Source organism: Anser cygnoides, chromosome 3 (assembly GCF_040182565.1).
Source record: "Anser cygnoides isolate HZ-2024a breed goose chromosome 3, Taihu_goose_T2T_genome, whole genome shotgun sequence".
NCBI lineage: Eukaryota > Metazoa > Chordata > Aves > Anseriformes > Anatidae > Anser > Anser cygnoides.
This window is the reverse complement of record NC_089875.1, coordinates 54,272,778-54,292,098: the sequence shown is the minus strand read 5'-3', so window position 1 is coordinate 54,292,098 and position 19,321 is coordinate 54,272,778. Positions and strand designations below refer to the sequence as shown.

General features: G+C 37.1%; 1 protein-coding gene across 17 annotated transcripts in view; it reads left to right on the top strand.

Annotated features, from left to right (window-relative positions):
• The window catches only part of SYNE1 (spectrin repeat containing nuclear envelope protein 1), a 311,711-nt gene that overhangs the window by 240,353 nt on the left and 52,037 nt on the right, over window positions 1-19,321 (top strand). For all 17 annotated transcript variants that reach the window (XM_013178233.3, XM_048076956.2, XM_048076961.2 and 14 more), the window contains 13 exons: window positions 1,162-1,317; window positions 2,052-2,222; window positions 3,340-3,473; window positions 5,057-5,261; window positions 6,443-6,625; window positions 7,678-7,824; window positions 8,879-9,033; window positions 10,052-10,199; window positions 12,620-12,714; window positions 13,671-13,905; window positions 14,643-14,837; window positions 16,801-16,926; window positions 17,659-17,814. In XM_013178233.3, the coding sequence (XP_013033687.3) occupies window positions 1,162-1,317; window positions 2,052-2,222; window positions 3,340-3,473; window positions 5,057-5,261; window positions 6,443-6,625; window positions 7,678-7,824; window positions 8,879-9,033; window positions 10,052-10,199; window positions 12,620-12,714; window positions 13,671-13,905; window positions 14,643-14,837; window positions 16,801-16,926; window positions 17,659-17,814 (2,106 nt within the window). The remainder of the gene's footprint in view (window positions 1-1,161; window positions 1,318-2,051; window positions 2,223-3,339; window positions 3,474-5,056; window positions 5,262-6,442; window positions 6,626-7,677; window positions 7,825-8,878; window positions 9,034-10,051; window positions 10,200-12,619; window positions 12,715-13,670; window positions 13,906-14,642; window positions 14,838-16,800; window positions 16,927-17,658; window positions 17,815-19,321) is intronic.

Here is a 19,321-nt window from a genome sequence, read left to right as displayed (position 1 = left end):
GCTCTTTTTGTTATTGTTGTTGTTATTGTTTTGATTCATAGGGAGAGTATTTTATTGAAAGATAGGTGTTTTTAGTTTGCCCAGAATTTTGTTGTTTTCTTTCTCGGATGATTCATCTCTCTCAGTAAGGAATAGCCTGCAGAATATGGACAAATTGAAAGAACTTTGGCATTGGAGAACTTTGAATCTTCATTTCCATGACCACTCTAGGGTTCTCTTCACAATACAGTAAGCACTTGCTTCAAGCAGCAAAACAAGCCATTCTCAAGCTGTTATAACCTCTGTGCCTAAATACTCAACCCCATTTTCTTCACCTCTTTTCAAGCCAATCTTTCATTTTCTTTCTATTTTCTTGGGTTAGTGTGGGAGAATGCTGAGTAGAGCAAAATGTTATAGAGCTCATTAATCATTGAATGGCTCAAGTTGGAAGGGATCTTAAAGGTCGTCTACTTCCGACCACCCTGCCATGGGCAGGAATGCTACCCACTAGATCATAATAATACTTCCCAACAGCATATAGCCTTGTGGAGGCAATAAGGAAAATTCCTACAGTCTGTTGCTTGTTGTCATTGTCTGGAGTCCAATGAGCTTCTCATCTAGAAAAGGGGAAGACTTGATGTCCTCAGGCAAAGGGCTTTGCTGGGACCTGGCAAAAGAATAAAGATTCCACTTTGTGTGGGGAGGCACAGCAAATTGACGTCTTTCCCTAGGAAATCATTTTGTCCTTTTCTTTGGGTGGCAAAATTCAGTTTTTCCAGGGGCTTGAGCCAACTTTGAGCTAATTAAAAAGCCCTCTGTGTTCTAGGACAAACTAAGACAACACAACAATTTTCCCTTGTATTCAAACTGCTAGCCTATTTTTAATTAATTTTGTACTCTTCCATGAGAGCAGCTGGTTACAATGGAATTTTAATGCAGATGACATACTTCTATTTAAATTAAAGATACGCAACTGTGATTTAAAGGGAAGATAAAATATTCAAGAAAATTGTTGATGAGTTATAATTCTCTTGAGAAAAAAAAGACAAAGTGCACAAGTTTGCCTTTCCTATTTTTAGCATTGTACAAACTGGGGAGCTTATGGGTATCTTTTCTGTCTCAAGTCATTATCCATTAAAGTAAACAAACAAAAATATTCAGGTGTCTTGTTTTTATTTTAAGGAATTAGAAGAATCAATAAGAACAAAAGAAAGAGAAGTAGAAAACATAGAACAAAGTGGCCTGTCTTTGATACAGAACAAGAAGGAAGAAGTCTCTTCTACTGTTATGAATACACTCAAAGAAATCAACCATGCCTGGGCCAACTTGGATCACATGGTAAAACAATTATCAAAGAGCAAACCATAGTTCCAGGAATTAGAACATGTAGGAGAAGAATTAGCAGTTTGCATCTAGTGGATTTCTTCTGTGTTGTATGGGAAGAGATTCTGAATCGTGTCTCTGTTTTCATCCATCTTCAAGCTTGTGTGTACATAATATTTACTATTTCAAGGATCACAGAATCACAGAATCTGTTTTACATTCTTAAAATTTAAGCTTTTTATATGCTGATACATAGTAGAAAAGTACCAAATGATCCATAAGTAACTACCTTTTTAAGCACATGGGTCACTCAGACTGAGGAAGAGATCAGTTTCAATTGTCATCGTCTGAACCTTGGTAACATTAGTCCATGTTTTCAGGAAGAATGCAGTGTGTTAGAACTAGCCTCTCTTGACTTTGAGAGGCTGATTGCCTGTCTTAAGGACTCAAGAAATTTCTTTTGAACCTTCTTCGAAGCAAGGTAGAATGTACTCAGTATCTTTTCAGTCCCTACCATACTGGTCTTCTGTGGCTTTATAGAATCAAACAGAACTTTCTGCTGTACCCAGTGTAAGCCTAGCTGATGGTAGGGCAAAATGTTCTCTTCTTTCTCCAACAAGTTTAAAGTTCTGCATGAAGAACAAGTAGAATCTGAGATCAAAAGGAAGGAAATAATATAAACAAAAGCAAACCCCTTGAATGTTTTTCATTTACCTTTTTTTTTTTTTCTTCTCCTTCCCTCCTCCTAGGTTAGCCAACTAAAGATATCGTTGCAGTCTGTTCTTGATCAGTGGAGCATTTACAAAGTGGCTTATGAAGAACTGAATAGTTACCTGATGGAAGCCAGATATTCTTTGTCCCGTTTTTATCTCCTTACTGGTTCTTTGGAAGCTGTGAAAGTCCAAGTTCATAATCTTCAGGTGAAAAGGAATACCATGCCTCTTGCCACACTAAGGATGGATTTAAGGATAAATGTTGTCCTTGTTGCATGAATGCAATAAATGTACATTTTAGCTGATAATGAATGAAATTACAGACGTATTGGTGCATTAAAATCTTATGACATTGAGAGGGCACTTTATCAAGTAGCCATTACATTTTTCATTTAACTAACTAACTAAATAAATAAAATGATAAAATTGTTTCCTTTGTAGATTTTTTATGTTGTTGCTTACATTTTGACCTGTGAATGTTCCAAACACTGAGACATCTTTTATAAAATTATATCTGTGGATCTAGTTTACATAGAAAAAGCATTTTGCTTAAAATTAAATGTTCTCTCTGATTGGAAGTCCAGACGTATACAGCCGAATGCCTTAAGCATAATCCTCACTTTCCAAATCAAGATTTAAAGAACATCTATTAATACATTTCACAGCCACTCTTTGATGTTTTCATTTTCTACATATCAGACATGAGGAGTCAGTAGAACGATAAGTTGTGGGTTTTTGTTTTGTTTTGTTTTGTTTTAAAGCCCTTTTTTACTTATTTTGTGTATATTGATTAATCAGGTTGAGATTTGCTGAACCGTTCAAACTGTAATAATATAGGTTTTTTTTTTTTAAAAAAGGAACATTTTCCCTGATAGCAATACTTCAATCTGTTAAGTGAAAAAGTAAGAACCTTCTTTTTAGAATAAAGCTTTTTTTATGCTCTTACTTTTTCATCTAATTCTGAACAGGAAAACATAATTTAATTTAATATCTTACACCAGTTAATGTTTTATTTCTGAGGGAGTTCCTTGCACTTATTCTGTCAGTGCAAAAATATTTGCTTAGGGTAATTTCTTTTACAAAATTTTTATATTTTTAGAAAATATTGGGTAAAAAAAATACTTTTTGCTACACCTAGATATTGAATCAAATGTATCTAGCCATAGTCTTTACATTAAAAAACTTCCTAGTTAGATTCAATACACATGAAATCTAGTTTTGCTTTCATAACCCATATATTGCAATTGATACATACCATTTTGAAATGTTTCTACATCATACAGTTGTAATAGTTTGTGTATCATTATTTTTTCTTCTATTTCAGAGCCTACAGGATGAACTAGAAAAGCAAGAAAATAGTTTACAGAAATTGGGCGCCGTGACCAATCAATTGTTAAAACAATGTCACCCACCAGTGACTGAAACACTTACCACCACTTTGAAGGAAGTGAATATGAGGTAGAAAGTTTGTTTATGTTGAACTGTACTTTCAGTGGTAGATTTGCATTTAACCGTGGACTCAGTTTTCCATCATTTTTATTTTTATTATATTTTATGTATTTTTAAATTTATTTATTCATTTTATTCCTTTTCCTGGAGCAGAAGTGTGTCATTTTACTAGTAATAATAAAATAAACGTTTTCTCTAGCAAGAGATTTGGATTACTAGTGTCAGCAGCTTTGCTCCATGCATGGCTGCAGGCAAATTTGCAACCATGATAATTCTTGTCCTGGGAAATAATACTGCACTTAAAATGCAAGAATGCTGTCTGAAAATTGCATTGCTGTGCATGTCTCAGTTTCTCCAGTATTCAGCTTGCAATTTCTAGCTGTGGGAAGAGCATGACAGGCTTTTCTATCTAAGATCTAAGCTGTTGCCAGTAGGTTGGCAAACAACTTCCCCAACTTTGAATCCAGGCCATAGAAAGTCTGAAGGTTTATTCAGAGAAGCTACAGAAAGATTTGATTGATCCAAGATCAAAAACTGCAGTGGTGGAAATACTATTGTATTTGGCTTCGGGGGTTTGTTTTTTTGTATGCTTATTTGTTTGTTTTTGAAAACACAATCATGCCAAACTTATTTTGGTTCATCCTGTACTAGAAACTGGAAACATGGGGAGAAGACTTTTTCCCCAGAGAAGCTGTGGATGCCCCATCCCTGGAAGTGTTCAAGTGTTCAGGTTGGACAGGGCTTTGAGCAACCTGGTCTAGTGGAAGGTATCCCTGCCCATGGCAGGAGGGTTGAAACTGGATGAACTTTAAGGCCCCTTACAACCTAAGCCATTCTATTATAAGATACTGTATGATTTAAGTTTCAGTGATGACTGACAAGGTTTTCACTTTATGAGATAATTTTATCATATAATAACAATTGAAAATGCTGTGATTTTTCTTTGATAATGAAATAATGAGACAATTTGATAAACACAGTACATTTCAGAAAGCAGCTGTTTTTGGGTGCCATTAAAGCTAAGAATTCAAAGAGGAATTAGACATTTAATTGGATAATGAAACTATTAGAGCTTTAATAAGTCTGGAAGTATTTTAATTTTACAGGGCTTTATGAATTTAAAGATTCTGTGAGAGTTTGGGAGGAAACTGCAGCAGAAGAAATGGTTTCATATTTACACCTGTTCCGGGCCTTTCAGGCCCTTGATGGAATTTGATACTGGCAGTTCTTGGTCAGTTATGTCTGCTTTGTGTGGTGAACCAAGGTGTGCTAAGTGGGAATTGCAGGAGGTTCACTTCAAAAAGTGTACTCCAGCTTTGACCTAAAACATTAATATGCAGCATCCAAGATGCAGTACAGATCAAACCTGGTGTGACAGGTCAGAACATCCTGTCAACATATTTCTTGGATTCCTTTTTTTTCTCCTAATGTCCGAATCTTGATTATTATCAAATTTCTTAAAAGACAGAAGACCGCGGAAAACAGCACTGAGGAAGAGGGGCAGAGACAATGGAAACAACAGTGAGGAAGAGGGGCAGGTGTAGTTCCTGTGGGCTACCAAAGTTTGATCATTCATCCAATCTCTTCACCAGGTGGAACAATCTTCTGCAGGAGATTGCAGAGCGGCTGCGTTCCAGTAAGGGTCTCCTTCAGCTGTGGCAGAGGTACAAGGACTGTTACCAACAGTGCTCTTCCACGGTCCGTCAACGGGAAGATCAAATTAATGAACTGTTGAAGACTGCAACCAGTAAAGATATTGCTGATGATGAAGTAACCACTTGGATTCAGGACTGCAATGTATGTTCACTTAAGCTTTGCACTTTACAACAGCTCTGTGAGCTAAAAATCACAACAGGCTCTCCGTTACTAAACTACATATTTGGTGTATTGGAAACTTTCTTTTTATTGAAGCATCTCTCACGTTCAGGAGAGAGAGCTTCATGTCTGCTACCCAAATCTCATGATTTTCTTGAACTTATGTGATCCCTCTATTCTTTGTTGCTGTGTTATGTTGCTTTTATCTGAAGTCATCTCTCTGGAGAAGGTGGATAAATTCTATTGTTTGATTCAGTCTTAAGTCCCGGCTTATCAAAATATTTCTTGCTTGGCAAGAATCTCTGCCAAATCCATTGAGCTCCTTATAGTAGAAAGAAACAGGATCCTTTGTCTGTATTTCCACAAGTCAAGGCTGGTCACTTTTTCTGAATGAAAAAAGACTATGTGTGTGTTTTTGGTGTCTTTATCCTTCACATGGAAGATGTTGACTCTGGAACCTTGAGACTCCTCTATTTTCGATACTGTGTCCCAGAGAAGCAGGATTTTTTGTCTCCTGTTATGTGGTGTGTTTCGGTGTGTTTGAGTTCAAGTTAATGTGTCATTGATAAGAAAATTAAAATGGCAATTGTCTTAAGGTAAGAAAAACAATTGCAAGGCGAAAAATTAACACATTAATGAGCATTCTGAGCATTTGCTGCCATAATCTGTTGGACAGGCAACTCAGATAGTTCAGTCTGATAATTGCGTTACACAATTTACAAAAGTTAATTTTTAATCCCTCCTGGTAATTCATAACAGGAAGAAAAAAAAGAAGAAAAAAAAAAAAAGGAGATCTAGTCAGACCTCAGCTGATCCACAGGGAGGGTTGCCACTGCTTAGGACCAGCATGTCAGTAAATCAAAAGTGTTTTTTTCAACAAGTGTTGCCTCATCAGTAACTGCAGTTTACTCAATGACAGCTGAGTATTCACTTCTTTCTGTTCCTCTGCACCTATGTAATCCAAGATATGTTTTATTCTGCATATCATTTCCTTTTTATGCAAAGTGACAGTGGACATTTTGGCATTGAAATATAGTAGTAAATATAAATTCTTCATGTAGTAGTGGTGCTTATTGATTTCATTTCTCCTGTATATCAGGGAGGATGGCATCAACTGAGTGTCAGGTTAACTATTCATATCTTTATTCAATGTGTTGCCACAGGATCTACTCGTTGATTTAAAGACAGTACAGGATTCACTGATTGTTCTTCAAGAACTGGGAGAGGAGCTAAAAAGCCAGGTGGAGGCTTCAGCAGCAGCAGCTATACAGTCTGATCAACTGTCTCTGAACCAGAATCTGTCCACCCTAGAACAAATTCTCCGCAAGCAGCAAACAGTACTTCAGGTATTGCAGAGAGTGTTTTCAGTTCCTGCATCCAGTCATCTTGTTGTACTTGAAAACACAATTAGCCAAAAATACCTGGGTAAAGAAGATGGTGCTACCTGTTCATCTGCATTTCCCAATCTTCCCTGGAAGCCAAAGATGAGAGCAAAAAAAATGCTCAAGTACAGTATAGAGACCTTGTAAGAAGGTCCACTTTCTGGGAAGAGAATGTGCAAACCTCACGGGGGAATGTTTCCATCTGGAATGCCAAGGGCAACATTCTTTGTGCAGACAGCAATAGTGCTAATGACATGATCCACAGCTACTGCTTCCCTAGTGGCAACCTCTCTTCCCAGCTTGTTCTTTAGTGGTAAAACAAAGGAGGGAAGATTCTGAACAACTGTGTAGCATGGATTTTAACAGTTCCTGATAATGTCAGTGACCATACTGACACCTACTATTTGTGTCAAAGCTTGTACGGCACATTTTGTTAATTGCGTGTGTCACTAGGGACTAAAGGGCAGAAAAGGAGTGGCAGAATGTGTTTCATAGGGCATGGAAGTGCATGGATGAGAAAGCAACAAGGCAGTGGCTTCTGTTTGGGTGACAAGTGGAGTTGTCCAAGAAATCTAGTATCATCAAGAATGTGCTCATTAATGTAAGGAGAGATTTTTTTTTCATTTGAAATTGCAATAACAGAAACTGGTGGTTCTTTTTACTGACAGAGTACATTAAACAGAGAAGTATTTTATATAAGTTAGAGCAGGCTATGTATTTTAAGTCGAGGAGGTCTTTTAATATTTTGCTGAAGTGCTGCCCTTTTGCTATGATGAAAAATCCCATTTTCTCACCCAGTGTGGACTTTACAGCAAAAGCCCCATGATAAAAATAATAAAAATAAATAATAATAATAATAAACACTATATCCACAGTCTGTAAACAAAGCAACAGTTGCAATCACTCCTAGCCTATACCTCTGTTTGCAAATCTATAATGAGAATAATCAGGAGCATAACCACCAGAAGGATGCTATGTGGCTAAGTTCCTAAATCATGGGTTCTTTTTTATTCAAGGCTGGAGTCCTGGACTATCAAACCTTTGCCAAGAACCTGCAAGTCCTTGAGGTCTGGGTAACAGAAGCAGAAGAAATACTGAAAGGACAGGATCCTAGTCACTCATCTGATCTCTCAGCAATACAGAGTAGGATGGAGGAACTCAAAGTGAGTAATAAATGCACAAAGTGTTCATTTTTTTACATTGGCCTGATTAATTTGTACAGGGTATGCACAAATACTACTCTATACATATTAAAGAACTGTCACTCATGGGAAGCGTAAGACTGAGAAATTAGAAGTTTGATGGTAGTCAGGTAGTGATTGATTGTCCATGTTATTCTGCTCCTGAGTAAAGAATAAAAGGAAAAACAAAGGATTTGGATTAAAATGAATATCAAATCAAAATAAGAGTGGAAATTTTAGCAATTTTCCTTTACCTTCTTTTCTCTCAACTTTTTTTGAATGTATGCAGTTCCTGCCACACTGATATTTAGTTTAAGGACCAAATCATCTACACATTTTGGATATATTGATATACTGAAGTGTACTGAAACATTCATACTGTGTACCCTATAATATACATTTAAACTCTTTTTCTCTTTATTTTTGTGTTGCCTTTATATTTATTTATTTATTCATTTTATCTTTCTTCTTCTTTTGGAGGCCCTGACAGGAAGTTGATGGTCTCTGCCACCTAGGCTGGTTTTGTCATTTTAATATTCAATTACTTTCAGGATTAACTATACATGTTTTTCCACTGTGCATGCTAACAAGCATAGCACATTTTCCTAATTTAATGATTTGGACATTTCTGTACTGCAAAAGAAAAATAATAGTAATAATATAAAAATTGAGTAAGTTCAATGTGGTATACTAGCCTAACATTCAGTTTAACAAACAAGGAAAAAAAGCTCACTTTCTTGGCAATATAGACATGTTGCTTCAAGCACTAGCCTATTTTTGCAGCTCTTAGAGGTAAATCTCTAGTTCAGCAATATATTTAAGTGCAATTTGAGTTTACTTCTCTGTTTCTGTTTAAGTATTCTTCTAGACTGAGACCAAAGAGGCTGAAAACTGGAAATCAAATCTTTCCTTGGCATAGGGATTGTTTGCCACTTGGTGGCAACCAAGGCTGTTCCAAATTTAACTGAGTGCTAGCTTAGTCTATACTAGTGTAATTACTGAACTTTTTGCTTATCACCTGTATTGTTTTTTGCAGAGTCAGATGTTGAAGTTCAGTAGCATGGCCCCAGATTTGGACCGTCTTAATGAGCTGGGTTACAGACTTCCTCTGAATGATAAAGAAATCAAAAGGATGCAGAACCTGAACAGACACTGGTCTCTCATCTCATCTCAGACTACAGAAAGATTCAGGTGGGGATAGCTAAAGATTATTGTATAGTTTTCTTATATCACAATAGCTAGAAAGTATACCTTTTGCAGAATATAAAAAATATTTCAGATATTTCATTAACCAAAGCTCCTTTCCCTTAGTATACTCATGAATAAAGATAGAAGCCAATGAGTTGAGACGGTGGTTTTGCCATAAATTAGAATTTGAAATAAGGAAGATGGGTTCTTTTTAGTGTTGTCTAGATAGATTAAATGATGCAGCTGCATGGGAAAATCAATACTATCTGATTTAGATTTCTGTTGGAAAACTTACTGCAGGAGTCAATACTATGTGAGAGAGCAGGAGACCTTACCTGAATCCGTCTTTCTCTTCTCTTCTCTTCTCTTCTCTTCTCTTCTCTTCTCTTCTCTTCTCTTCTTCTTCTCTTCTCTTCTCTTCTCTTCTCTTCTCTTCTCTTCTCTTCTCTTCTCTTCTCTTCTCTTCTCTTCTCTTCTCTTCTCTTCTCTTCTCTTCTCTTCTCTTCTCTTCTCTTCTCTTCTCTTCTCTCCTCTCCTCTCTTCTCTTCTCCTCTCCTCTCCTCTCCTCTCTCTCTCTTCTCTCTCCTCTCCTCTCTTCTCTTCTCTTCTCTTCTCCTCTCTCTCCTCTCTCTCCTCTCCTCTCTCTCTCTCTCTCCTCTTCTCTCTCCTCTCCTCTCCTCTCCTCTCCTTCCTCTCCTCTCCTCTCCTCTTCTCCTTCTCTCTCTCCTCTCTTCTCTTCTCTCTCCCTCTCCCTCTCTTCTCTTCTCCCTCTCCCTCTTCTCCCTCTCCCTCTCCCTCTCCCTTCCCTCTTCTCTTCTCTTCTCCCTCTCTCTTCTCCCTTCTCTCCCTCTCCCTCTCTCTCCCTCTTCTCCTCTCTCTTCCTCTCCTCTTCTCTCCTCTCCTCTCCTCTCTTCTCTCCTCTCCTCTCTCTTCTCTTCTCTTCTCTTCTCTTCTCTTCTCTTCTCTTCTCTTCTCTTCTCTTCTCTTCTCTTCTCTTCTCTTCTCTTCTCTTCTCTTTCAGTAAGCTGCAGTCTTTCCTGCTGCAGAAGCAGACCTTTTTGGAGAAGTGTGAAACCTGGATGGATTTATTGGTTCAGACTGAGCAGAAGCTGGCAGCAGAGATTTCAGGAAACTACCAGAGCCTTTTAGAGCAACAGAGGGCACATGAGGCAAGTCATCATGTATATATATACATAACTACAACACATATTATTTATACAAAGGTGGAACTCACATTCTTTTGGGGAGTAATATAATAGTATGTCTTGAATTATCTAGTGCGTGGTCTCCCTGCCCATGGCAGGAGGGATGGAACTGGGTAATCTTTAAGGTCTCTTTTAACCTGAGCTATTCTATGGTTCTATGATGAATTGAATTACATTTGCTTGCACTCTTTATGGATATCTTAACTTAGAAACAACAGCATGCAAATAGTCAGTGATATCCAGTTTTGTGGAGGGCTTGCTTATCTGTTTGCATTTTGTGTATAATATATTGGGATGCCTCTAACTGCTTGTCCCCTATACTTATTCTACTTCAGATTAGTTTCTACCAAGGGAATCAAAGTTTTATTGGTCTTCCCATAAGACCAAACTGTCCTCATGCACTTTGACCCTTTGTCTTTAGTCCTAACTGGAGATTTCAGTTCTTTAATTTTATTTTGGTTTTGTTAATTTACCATTAAATTGCCAACATACATTGTATCTGAAGAGCAAGAATTTTCTGTCAAAGACTGAGTTATATAATTCATCATGCAGCCTCCATTTGTGTTCCTTTTGGTAACATTTCCTTGGAGAACAAACTGATTTGATCTTTGCTCTGTGCTGGAATCGTTTGTTTGTAGACCTATTTATAACAAATCAAGAACTAGTCCAGCTTTTGCTGCAGGGAAAAACTGATTCAGAGTTTCTACTAGAGGATGCTTTTCTGATTCTATGGTGAGGTCAAGTGATGCACATTTTTTCTCCACCCATATTGTTACTGCCAAGAATCCTAGTAAAGATCAATTAAGACAAGTCAATTTTCATACCAAAGCTCCCATGTGGCCACAGCAGTTTCAGTTCCCACAACTTTTTCATCTGACCTACCCCAGTACTCAGGAAAGATCACAGGGGAGTTGTGTCCTTCCACCCCTTGTGTCTTATATCAGCATAATGTTCGGGTGAACGTTTTTAAGCAGAAAGTAATTCACAATCCTTTTCGCTTGCTTTAGCGGATATTTGCTTTAACGTTTAACTGCATTTGCTTTTGCAAATCTCATCCATTTCATTTCCTCTCAGTGCTGCCAGCATTAACTGGACAGGGTATCTTTGTAATTTGAGATATCTCAGCTCTTTGAGATTTACATGTCCACAAATCATCACTGTCTAAATAGATAATTTCCTACTGTTGTATTGTCCACTCACAGTTATATTTTTTGAAAGGGGTTAACACGGATCTTTTTGCTTGCAATTGCATGTCTCAAGACCTCAGCCTAATTCTCTCCTGAAAACTTGATCTGCTTCAACTGTCTGAAGCAGTTAGTTCAGATAAGTGCTATTCAGTAGAAGGTTTTTTTTCTTTCAACTATAAAGTCATCTTTCAGAATTTAGAGAATTAATAGCCAATTATCCAAATACTACATTTCACCCTAATAAAATGTTGTAAACTGTGTCTTTTTATGAAGAAATTGCTTTCCACTCCTGCCAGCTGAAAGAGAAGGTTCAAATCTAAATTCCTTGAGATGATTTTCCAGATTGTTTTGCTTTATTTCCTTGCACATAATGAGAAAATATTCCTTTTCCACATACATTCCCAGAATGGATATTGGGATGTATCCAGTTCTGTTATCAGCTTTCCAGTGCTGACTCTTAACTTTGTTGATGTTTATTTGAACAGCACCCCAGCTACCTCAGTGGCCTTATTTAGAAATAATTTCCCACTGTTATTTACAAACCTTTGATGTGGATGTGGTGCTTTTTCCAAATATCATGAGCTAACACTGTCAACCACATCAGATAACTCTTTCATGACAAACTTGCAGTCATTCTTGTGCAATTCTCCAGATATCTATCTGCAGACCTGGTACATTCCTTGTGACTCCTGCAAAGTGCCAATGCACTGAGACAAGCATTTGAGAAAGTGCTGGTGGGGGAAGAGGCAGTTGCTTGCCAATGCACTTACTGTTGTGTTTTGTGGTTTGTTTGTTTGTTTTTTTTCAATGTGCTGGTATTGTGAATTTCAATACCTGTCCTCCTTTCCTGCTTCTTTGAATTCCTATTTCTGTGTTGACAGTGATCTACACGTGAGAAGAAATTGGAATGGCAAGTGGTCTCACATAACAGAATATCCCTCTTATATACAAAGTTAATATGTATGCACAGAACAAGTGGATGTTGACAAGAATATTTCTGGCTTGGGGTAGGGTTTGAGTACATCCTCTCTAAGCAGAGTTCTTCATGCTTGATAAGGTTTTATTTCACCTATCCTCTCAGAAAAAGATTTTAAGTAGTCAATGAAAAATCTTTTTTACCACAGAATACAGATATTTCATACAGACAGAATTAAAATGTAAAACCTTTCTTTAACATCCTTGTCTCCTGAACAACAGCTATTCCAGGCAGAGATGTTCAGTCGCCAGCAGATTTTGCATTCAATTATCTCTGACGGGCAGCACCTCATAGAACAAGGACAAGTGGATGACAGGTAGCCATTCTTGTGTTGTTCTTGCTGCTGGTTATGTGAAATAATACTTAAACTAGTGGGAGACTTCTGAACAGAGAATGTTGCACAAGATGTTAGTATTCAGATAATGTTTTTCCAAGACAGAAGTTACCATCTATATGCTTAAGCTATTAATCAGCCAGCTCTTAAATAATACAGTGTTCATTAGGATGCTATGGGGTAGATGTGCTGCATTTGGGAATGCAGCAGCCTTGAGGCTACTTCTCTGACAGATATTTGTCTTGCATTATCAAACACATCACATATATGTCTATTCTGATGTACCTTCAAAATATCTCTTTCACCAAAGGAGCCTGCAGTGACTGATTTACAGTGAACTACTCTTGATTTGTGCCAAAATAACCTGCAGCATAAATATGATGGAATAGGAATTCATTCCTGTCTCAGAGATTTTATTTTAAATGCTTCTGATCAAATGAATAGGAATCAGTGGAACACCGGTGGCTTCACACTTATGCATTGATTTTGCTAAGGATATCATGGTCCTAATATAAGAAGAACTGTTTACTAGGATGTGAGAATTTTATTAATTCTTTGTACATCTTACACCTGCTTTGAGCTAGCTCACTAGTAAATTTGAGGGCAAATCATGAAATTTCCATGATTTACTATGAATTTGGATAATCCAAGCTAGCAAAAACTGTGGGTTTGTTTGTATGTTTGAGGGGGGAGAAGAGTTTATTTTTTTAGGAAAAAAAAAAAAAAGGGTAATTGGAGCCCTTTGATTCTCCATGTATATGATGTGTGGAGTTCTCATCCTCAGTAAACTGTCATTAGACTTCAGTAGTTTTCTTCTAGTGTTTAATAATCAGCACCCAAAAAACACATTTCCTTTCCCCCCAATTTATTTCATTAAAGAAATAGACCAAAGTATGAAAGCTACCATGGCTTTTTATTTATTTATTAATTTACAATAGGGATGAGTTTAATCAGAAGCTGACACTTCTAAGTAATCAATGGCAAGGAGTAATTCGTCGGGCACAGCAGAGGAGGGGGATCATTGACAGCCAGATCCACCAGTGGCAGCGCTACAGGGAGATGGCAGAGAAACTGCGCAAGTGGCTGGTGGAAATGTCCTGTCAGCCAGTGAGTGAGCTGGGAAATGCTCCTATCCCACTGCAGCAAGTCAGAGCATTACTGGATGAAGTGCAGGTATGTCCAGTGTGTTGTAGAAAGAAGAAATAATACAACTTTTTATCATCATCAAAATATTCTTAGAAGTACTTTAGAGTTATACTATGTGCCTGGTAGAAAGCAGTATTAGATATCAGTTATTCTTTGAAACTGACGTAGGCTCAAAAGCAACACTTTGATGGAAAGGAAGTAAAGAACATGCAGTGATGAACTTAACAAGCTCTTTCTCAAGCTTTGTTAGTTTTTTTTTTTTATTTGTTTTGTAACTAACCTCATATTGAAGCTGTCTTGAAACAAAAAACAGTAATCTCCCATTTGAGGAATGTATTCTAGCTAACAAAAATGGGTACCTTGAACGGTTGATGTGATTTTCATGTCAGGTTAGCAGTATCTATTTAGCAGTTTGGTGTCTTTTTTAGCCAGACGATACTGTATTATAATACTTATAATAATGCTTATAAGCATAATGTGCTCTTGAGGAACTGTTTCTCCTCAAGATCAATTGAACTGCTGATACGAATGAGGAGAGAGAGAAGTCTTCCATGTCTTTATCTCCTTGGAGAAATTTTCTAATGGTCTGCCGCAGTAAATGATCAAAAAAAAAAAAGTATCAAAGTATTTGAGCTGTAGCTCATGCTTAAGTATGCAACCAAATAGAAGTGAATTAGTAAAATATGGTTTTCAGGATGAATTATAGTGAACTGCTAATTATAACTAAAAAGACAAAGTTGACAGAAATCCATTTATATCTGCAGCTTAAAGAGAAAGTTGTTCTAAGGCAGCAAGGGAGTTACATCCTTGCTGTGGAAGCTGGCAAGCAATTGCTGCTTTCTGCTGACAGTGGAGCTGAGGCAGCCCTGCAGACAGAGCTTACAGAAATTCAGGAGGGCTGGAAGATAGCTAGCACCCAACTGGAAGAACAGAAGAAACAGCTTGCTTTAATACTGAAAGTAAGTGTATAATTTCTTCTGTACCTTTCAGCATGTTCACAGTTTCTCACTCTGAACCCTGATAAGACAAGTGTTCTCAAGGGATGAGTACAAATACAGGAATTGAATGTATACTGCATTACCATTTCATTTCACTACCTCTGATTTTCAAATATTTAAACTAGAAGAGGTAATACTTTGGAACAGGCTTACATATTCCTTGATATCTTTTAATCGATATTTCCACATCACTGCTAATAAAAGATATTCCTAACAATCCTATTGTCAACATAGAGCAAAAATGTATTTTATTTTGCACAATGCTGGTTGGTTTTTATACATACTGTATTGAAAATTTTATCTGTGTTATTCCTTCTATGTGCCAATGCTGAGATTTCCTTAGCCATTTGATAGCTGGTGCTTCCTTCAAGAGTCTCGAGTATTTGTTAACTTAGGTAATACACTAAGAGGGAGCATTGAACTTTTTTTTTTTTTTTTAAATGTAGGCAGCATCCAGAATGCCTGCTAACATCATTTTAAGTACTGAAGATGGTAGTCCAGGATTTAAATTCGGTCTGTTTGTTTTTCCCTTTTGCTCTTTCCATGCAGGATAATGAAAATTGGACTTGTGTATATTAAGAGAATAGGTCAAGTGCTTTTAGAATAGTTTCAGCGGCTTGATAGAATTCCACAATTATAGACACTTTAGTTTTCTTTGTAAATAGCAAGGAGCAAAGCAATGCAAGAAAATTAAATATTATTTTGGAAAAGTTCAGATAAGTAAATTTTTCTTCCTCTTTCAAGCCTTGTTCCTCCTACCTCTGCTTCTAGTTGGGGAATTACATCAGGAAATTTTAGTCATGAAAGCTTATATCTAGGGAAACTAAAAGTTCTGTGTTTTTTTTGGCCAAAAAATATAGAACTTGATGCGTGAAAGTGAGGAAGTACGTAAATTACCACACAAATTGCATAAATCATCCCATAGATATCCAAATTTCATTACATGTTGCTACCTTGGTCCTACATACATGACTTTTCAGTAGTCTTCTGACAAAATGAGAAGTGTAAGAGTATATCTTGCATTAAGAACATCATGTAAGGCCATATTACTTATTAACGAGAGAAGAAAAAAGACACTAAAGAAAAGGTTTTTTTGCAAGACCTGTTATTTATAATTCTCCATCCTGAAGACGATCATGAAATACTGATATAGACTGAAAAAAAATGGAAGGAGAGAAATACTAAGGCAGTGACAGAAGGAGAATATCTTCAAATAGACAATTTAAAATAAGTTCCTGTATTTCTTAGTATAATACAACCAGCATTCTTAAGGGTTGACTGGCTTATTACAGATTTTTCTGTGTGATTACCTTTTCAATAGGCTTTAACAAATAGGTGAGATAGGCAAAGCTATGCTGTCACATGACTGTTGGTGGGTTTTATTATATTGGAGACATTTAAAATTTTGGAAAGTATACAAGCACTAAAGCTAGATGTAGCTGCTAGGACCATAATTTGGAGGAGGTACTTCAGATACTTTGATCTGACCTGAATTTGCAGTAACCCCAACATTTATTTATTTTTTTCTGGAGCTTGATGCATCAGCCATTCAAGAAAGGAAATGGAAAATAATTTGGCTTGATGCATTAGCCATTCAGAAAAGGAAATTGAAAATAATTTGGGGAGTTAAAGGCTTTTCTGAAAGGGTGGAGTTGTAAATAGACAATGCTATAATAACAGGAGGCTTTGACCAGTATATTACTGCTAGCAAAGACCTACATCAAAACTAAAACAACAACAACAAAAAAGATATGACTGTGCATATGACCCAAGCTTTACGACTCTGAGTATTATTTAAAGGGGAAATTCAGTGCTTGCTATTGTTATGAAAATGTGTAGTGGTTAGTCAGTCAAATGAACCAACGTAAGTATGAGAAGTATAATCTAGATCTGAACTGAAGTCTATCAAACATTTTGCCTTCAGGACTGGGAAAAATCTGAAAAGGGCATAGGAGACTCCCTGGAGAAACTAAGATCATTCAAAAAAAAGCTTTCTCAGCCTTTGCCAGAACACCATGATGAGTTGCACGCAGAGCAGATTCGTTGCAAGGTAAAGCACTTGGTCTCTGCTAACTGTTGTCTCATCTTTGCATGCTTTTATGCAGTAATCTCTTTAGGTTTTACATCACTGACTGTGCAAACCCACCCCACATCACTGTGACAAGCTAAAAATCTATCCATGTAACATTTGAACTGTATAATACCTGAGTGATCTCATTATGATGTAAAACCTGCAGGGTATACATAGAACTGATCAAAGTGAGATTAGAATAGGGTCTGAAAAGTACTGTAGAAACAACAAGTAATGGTATATTTATATAATACAAATTCTTGCTTCAGATTTAAGCTCATGGTATTTAAAGACTCATTTTAGTGCTTCTTATTTGAGGTTGAGGATCTTAGATAATATTTTATGCTATATTTCTTGCAGTAGAGAAATGTGGTACAATTTGAAAGTATTTTCACTACAGAGAAGTCCAAATCAATACTTGAAACTCCCCAAACCCTTTGAATTTGAGACATTTGAGTGCTATTTTACTTAGTGGCTACTTGTTACAAAGCTGATGTATCGTACTCTACTGGGGTTGAAAATAGGGGAACATATGGGGTTGGTGTATTCTTTTTCTTTTAGATAGGGCTGAAGTAGTCCAAATGGTGGGTCTGCTCAGATATGACATTAATTCAGTGAGATAAGAATGTTCATCTATGTTCATCATCACCACATTCATTTTTTTCTGTTTGTTAGCAAACTGGTCTTTTTTCCTTGTGCACTTCTTTTAAGGAGTTAGAGAATGCTGTTGAAGGATGGACAGATGACCTTGCACACCTCTCTCTGCTGAAGGAGTCCCTGTCTACATATATCAGTGCAGATGATATTTCAGTTCTCAGTGAGCGAATAGAGCTTCTGCACAGACAGTGGGAGGAGCTGTGCTATCAGGCAAGTATAGTATTGAGCTCTGATATGAGTATGCAACTAAAAAGGTATTGGAGGAAAAATTGAATGCAAGTGGCATATTTTGGAAAAGATGCATATAGGCACAGGTAATGTTCAAATTTGAACTCTTGCTGGATCAGGGATAATATCCATTGAAATGTTTCCTTTAGTTACTGCTTATATTTTTATATTTCTTGAACTTTGCCATGCCTATGAGGTCATATTTAAAACAACAAAAAGTCATACTGTGTGTTGTGGGACTGTGGCATGGGGAAAACAGAATTAATACAGTTTGCCATGCTTTTGTGGAGTAGCTGTGCACAGAAATGATGTCCTCTCTCAGCTCAGCATTACTTTTATACCTTCAGTTCTGCTGACGGCTTCTCCTTCTTCAGATGTTAGTGTCTGCATTTCCCTTATTCTGAGGGTGACTTACTTGGCTGCACAATGAGATGAAGAGTATTGCTTGATTTTTCAGGTACATAACCTGAGAGGGTGACAGAGCACTGGAACAGGTTGTCCAGAGAGGTTGTGGAGTCTCATTCTCTGGAGATATTCAAAACCTGCCTGGATGCCATCCTGCACAATGTGCGCTGGGTGATCCTGCTCAACAGAGGGGTTGGATCAGATGATCTTCAGAGGTTCCTTCCAACCTCGGCCATTCTGTGATTCTGTGATCATGCTATTAGTGTTATTTCCTGCATCCTTTTTGCATTTAGAGATGCAAATAGTGGATTCTCCCTCACCCAGCTTTTCAGATTAGGATAATGTTATTTCTGTGGTTTCGTAGATGTCGCAGTGCATACCAGGGATATTGTGGCAATAGTTACATCACATCAGTTTCCTATGAAGGCCTCAAAACCACCCTCAAAATAGAAAAAGTGCTTTACATTTAACAGTGCAGAACTTCTTTAAAGTTAGTTGCATTTGAATGAGCCAACATGGGTACGTCTAAACTATGGTCTAGTTACTGTACATGTATTTATGGGAAAGGAGGTAGCCAAGTAAAGAAGTTTTGTACATACTAAGTGCTTCAGGATGTAACCCAGTGCAACATTGTGTTCAACCATTGCTTATTTCCGGAAAGCTGTCATCAAATTTAAAACCACAAAAGGGAAATGTTAAGATCATGCTGTATGCTACTGTTAAACCTAACATGGTAGTCAAAGAACACAACAATCACTTTTGCTTATGAAAGAGCAGATGAAGTCTTCATATTCTCAGCTGAAATGCTGATATAAAGTCAGAAGCAATTCAGAGTACAATGAGAAGGAAATAAGTAGTGGTTCAAGTGTCTGAAACTACAGAAACAACTGCTGCTCACCCTCTGCTACTATTTTGATTTCATTTTCCATCCTTTTCCTGTCAAGGATGGACTATTACTCATTTCTTAAACTTAGCAACACTTTTCTTCTTCCAGTATTAATTACAAATTACAGCATTTGTTTGTTTGTTTTATGCCTATTCTTCCTTGTCAGGACATATTCAAGTCCTTTGGAATCTCTGAAGG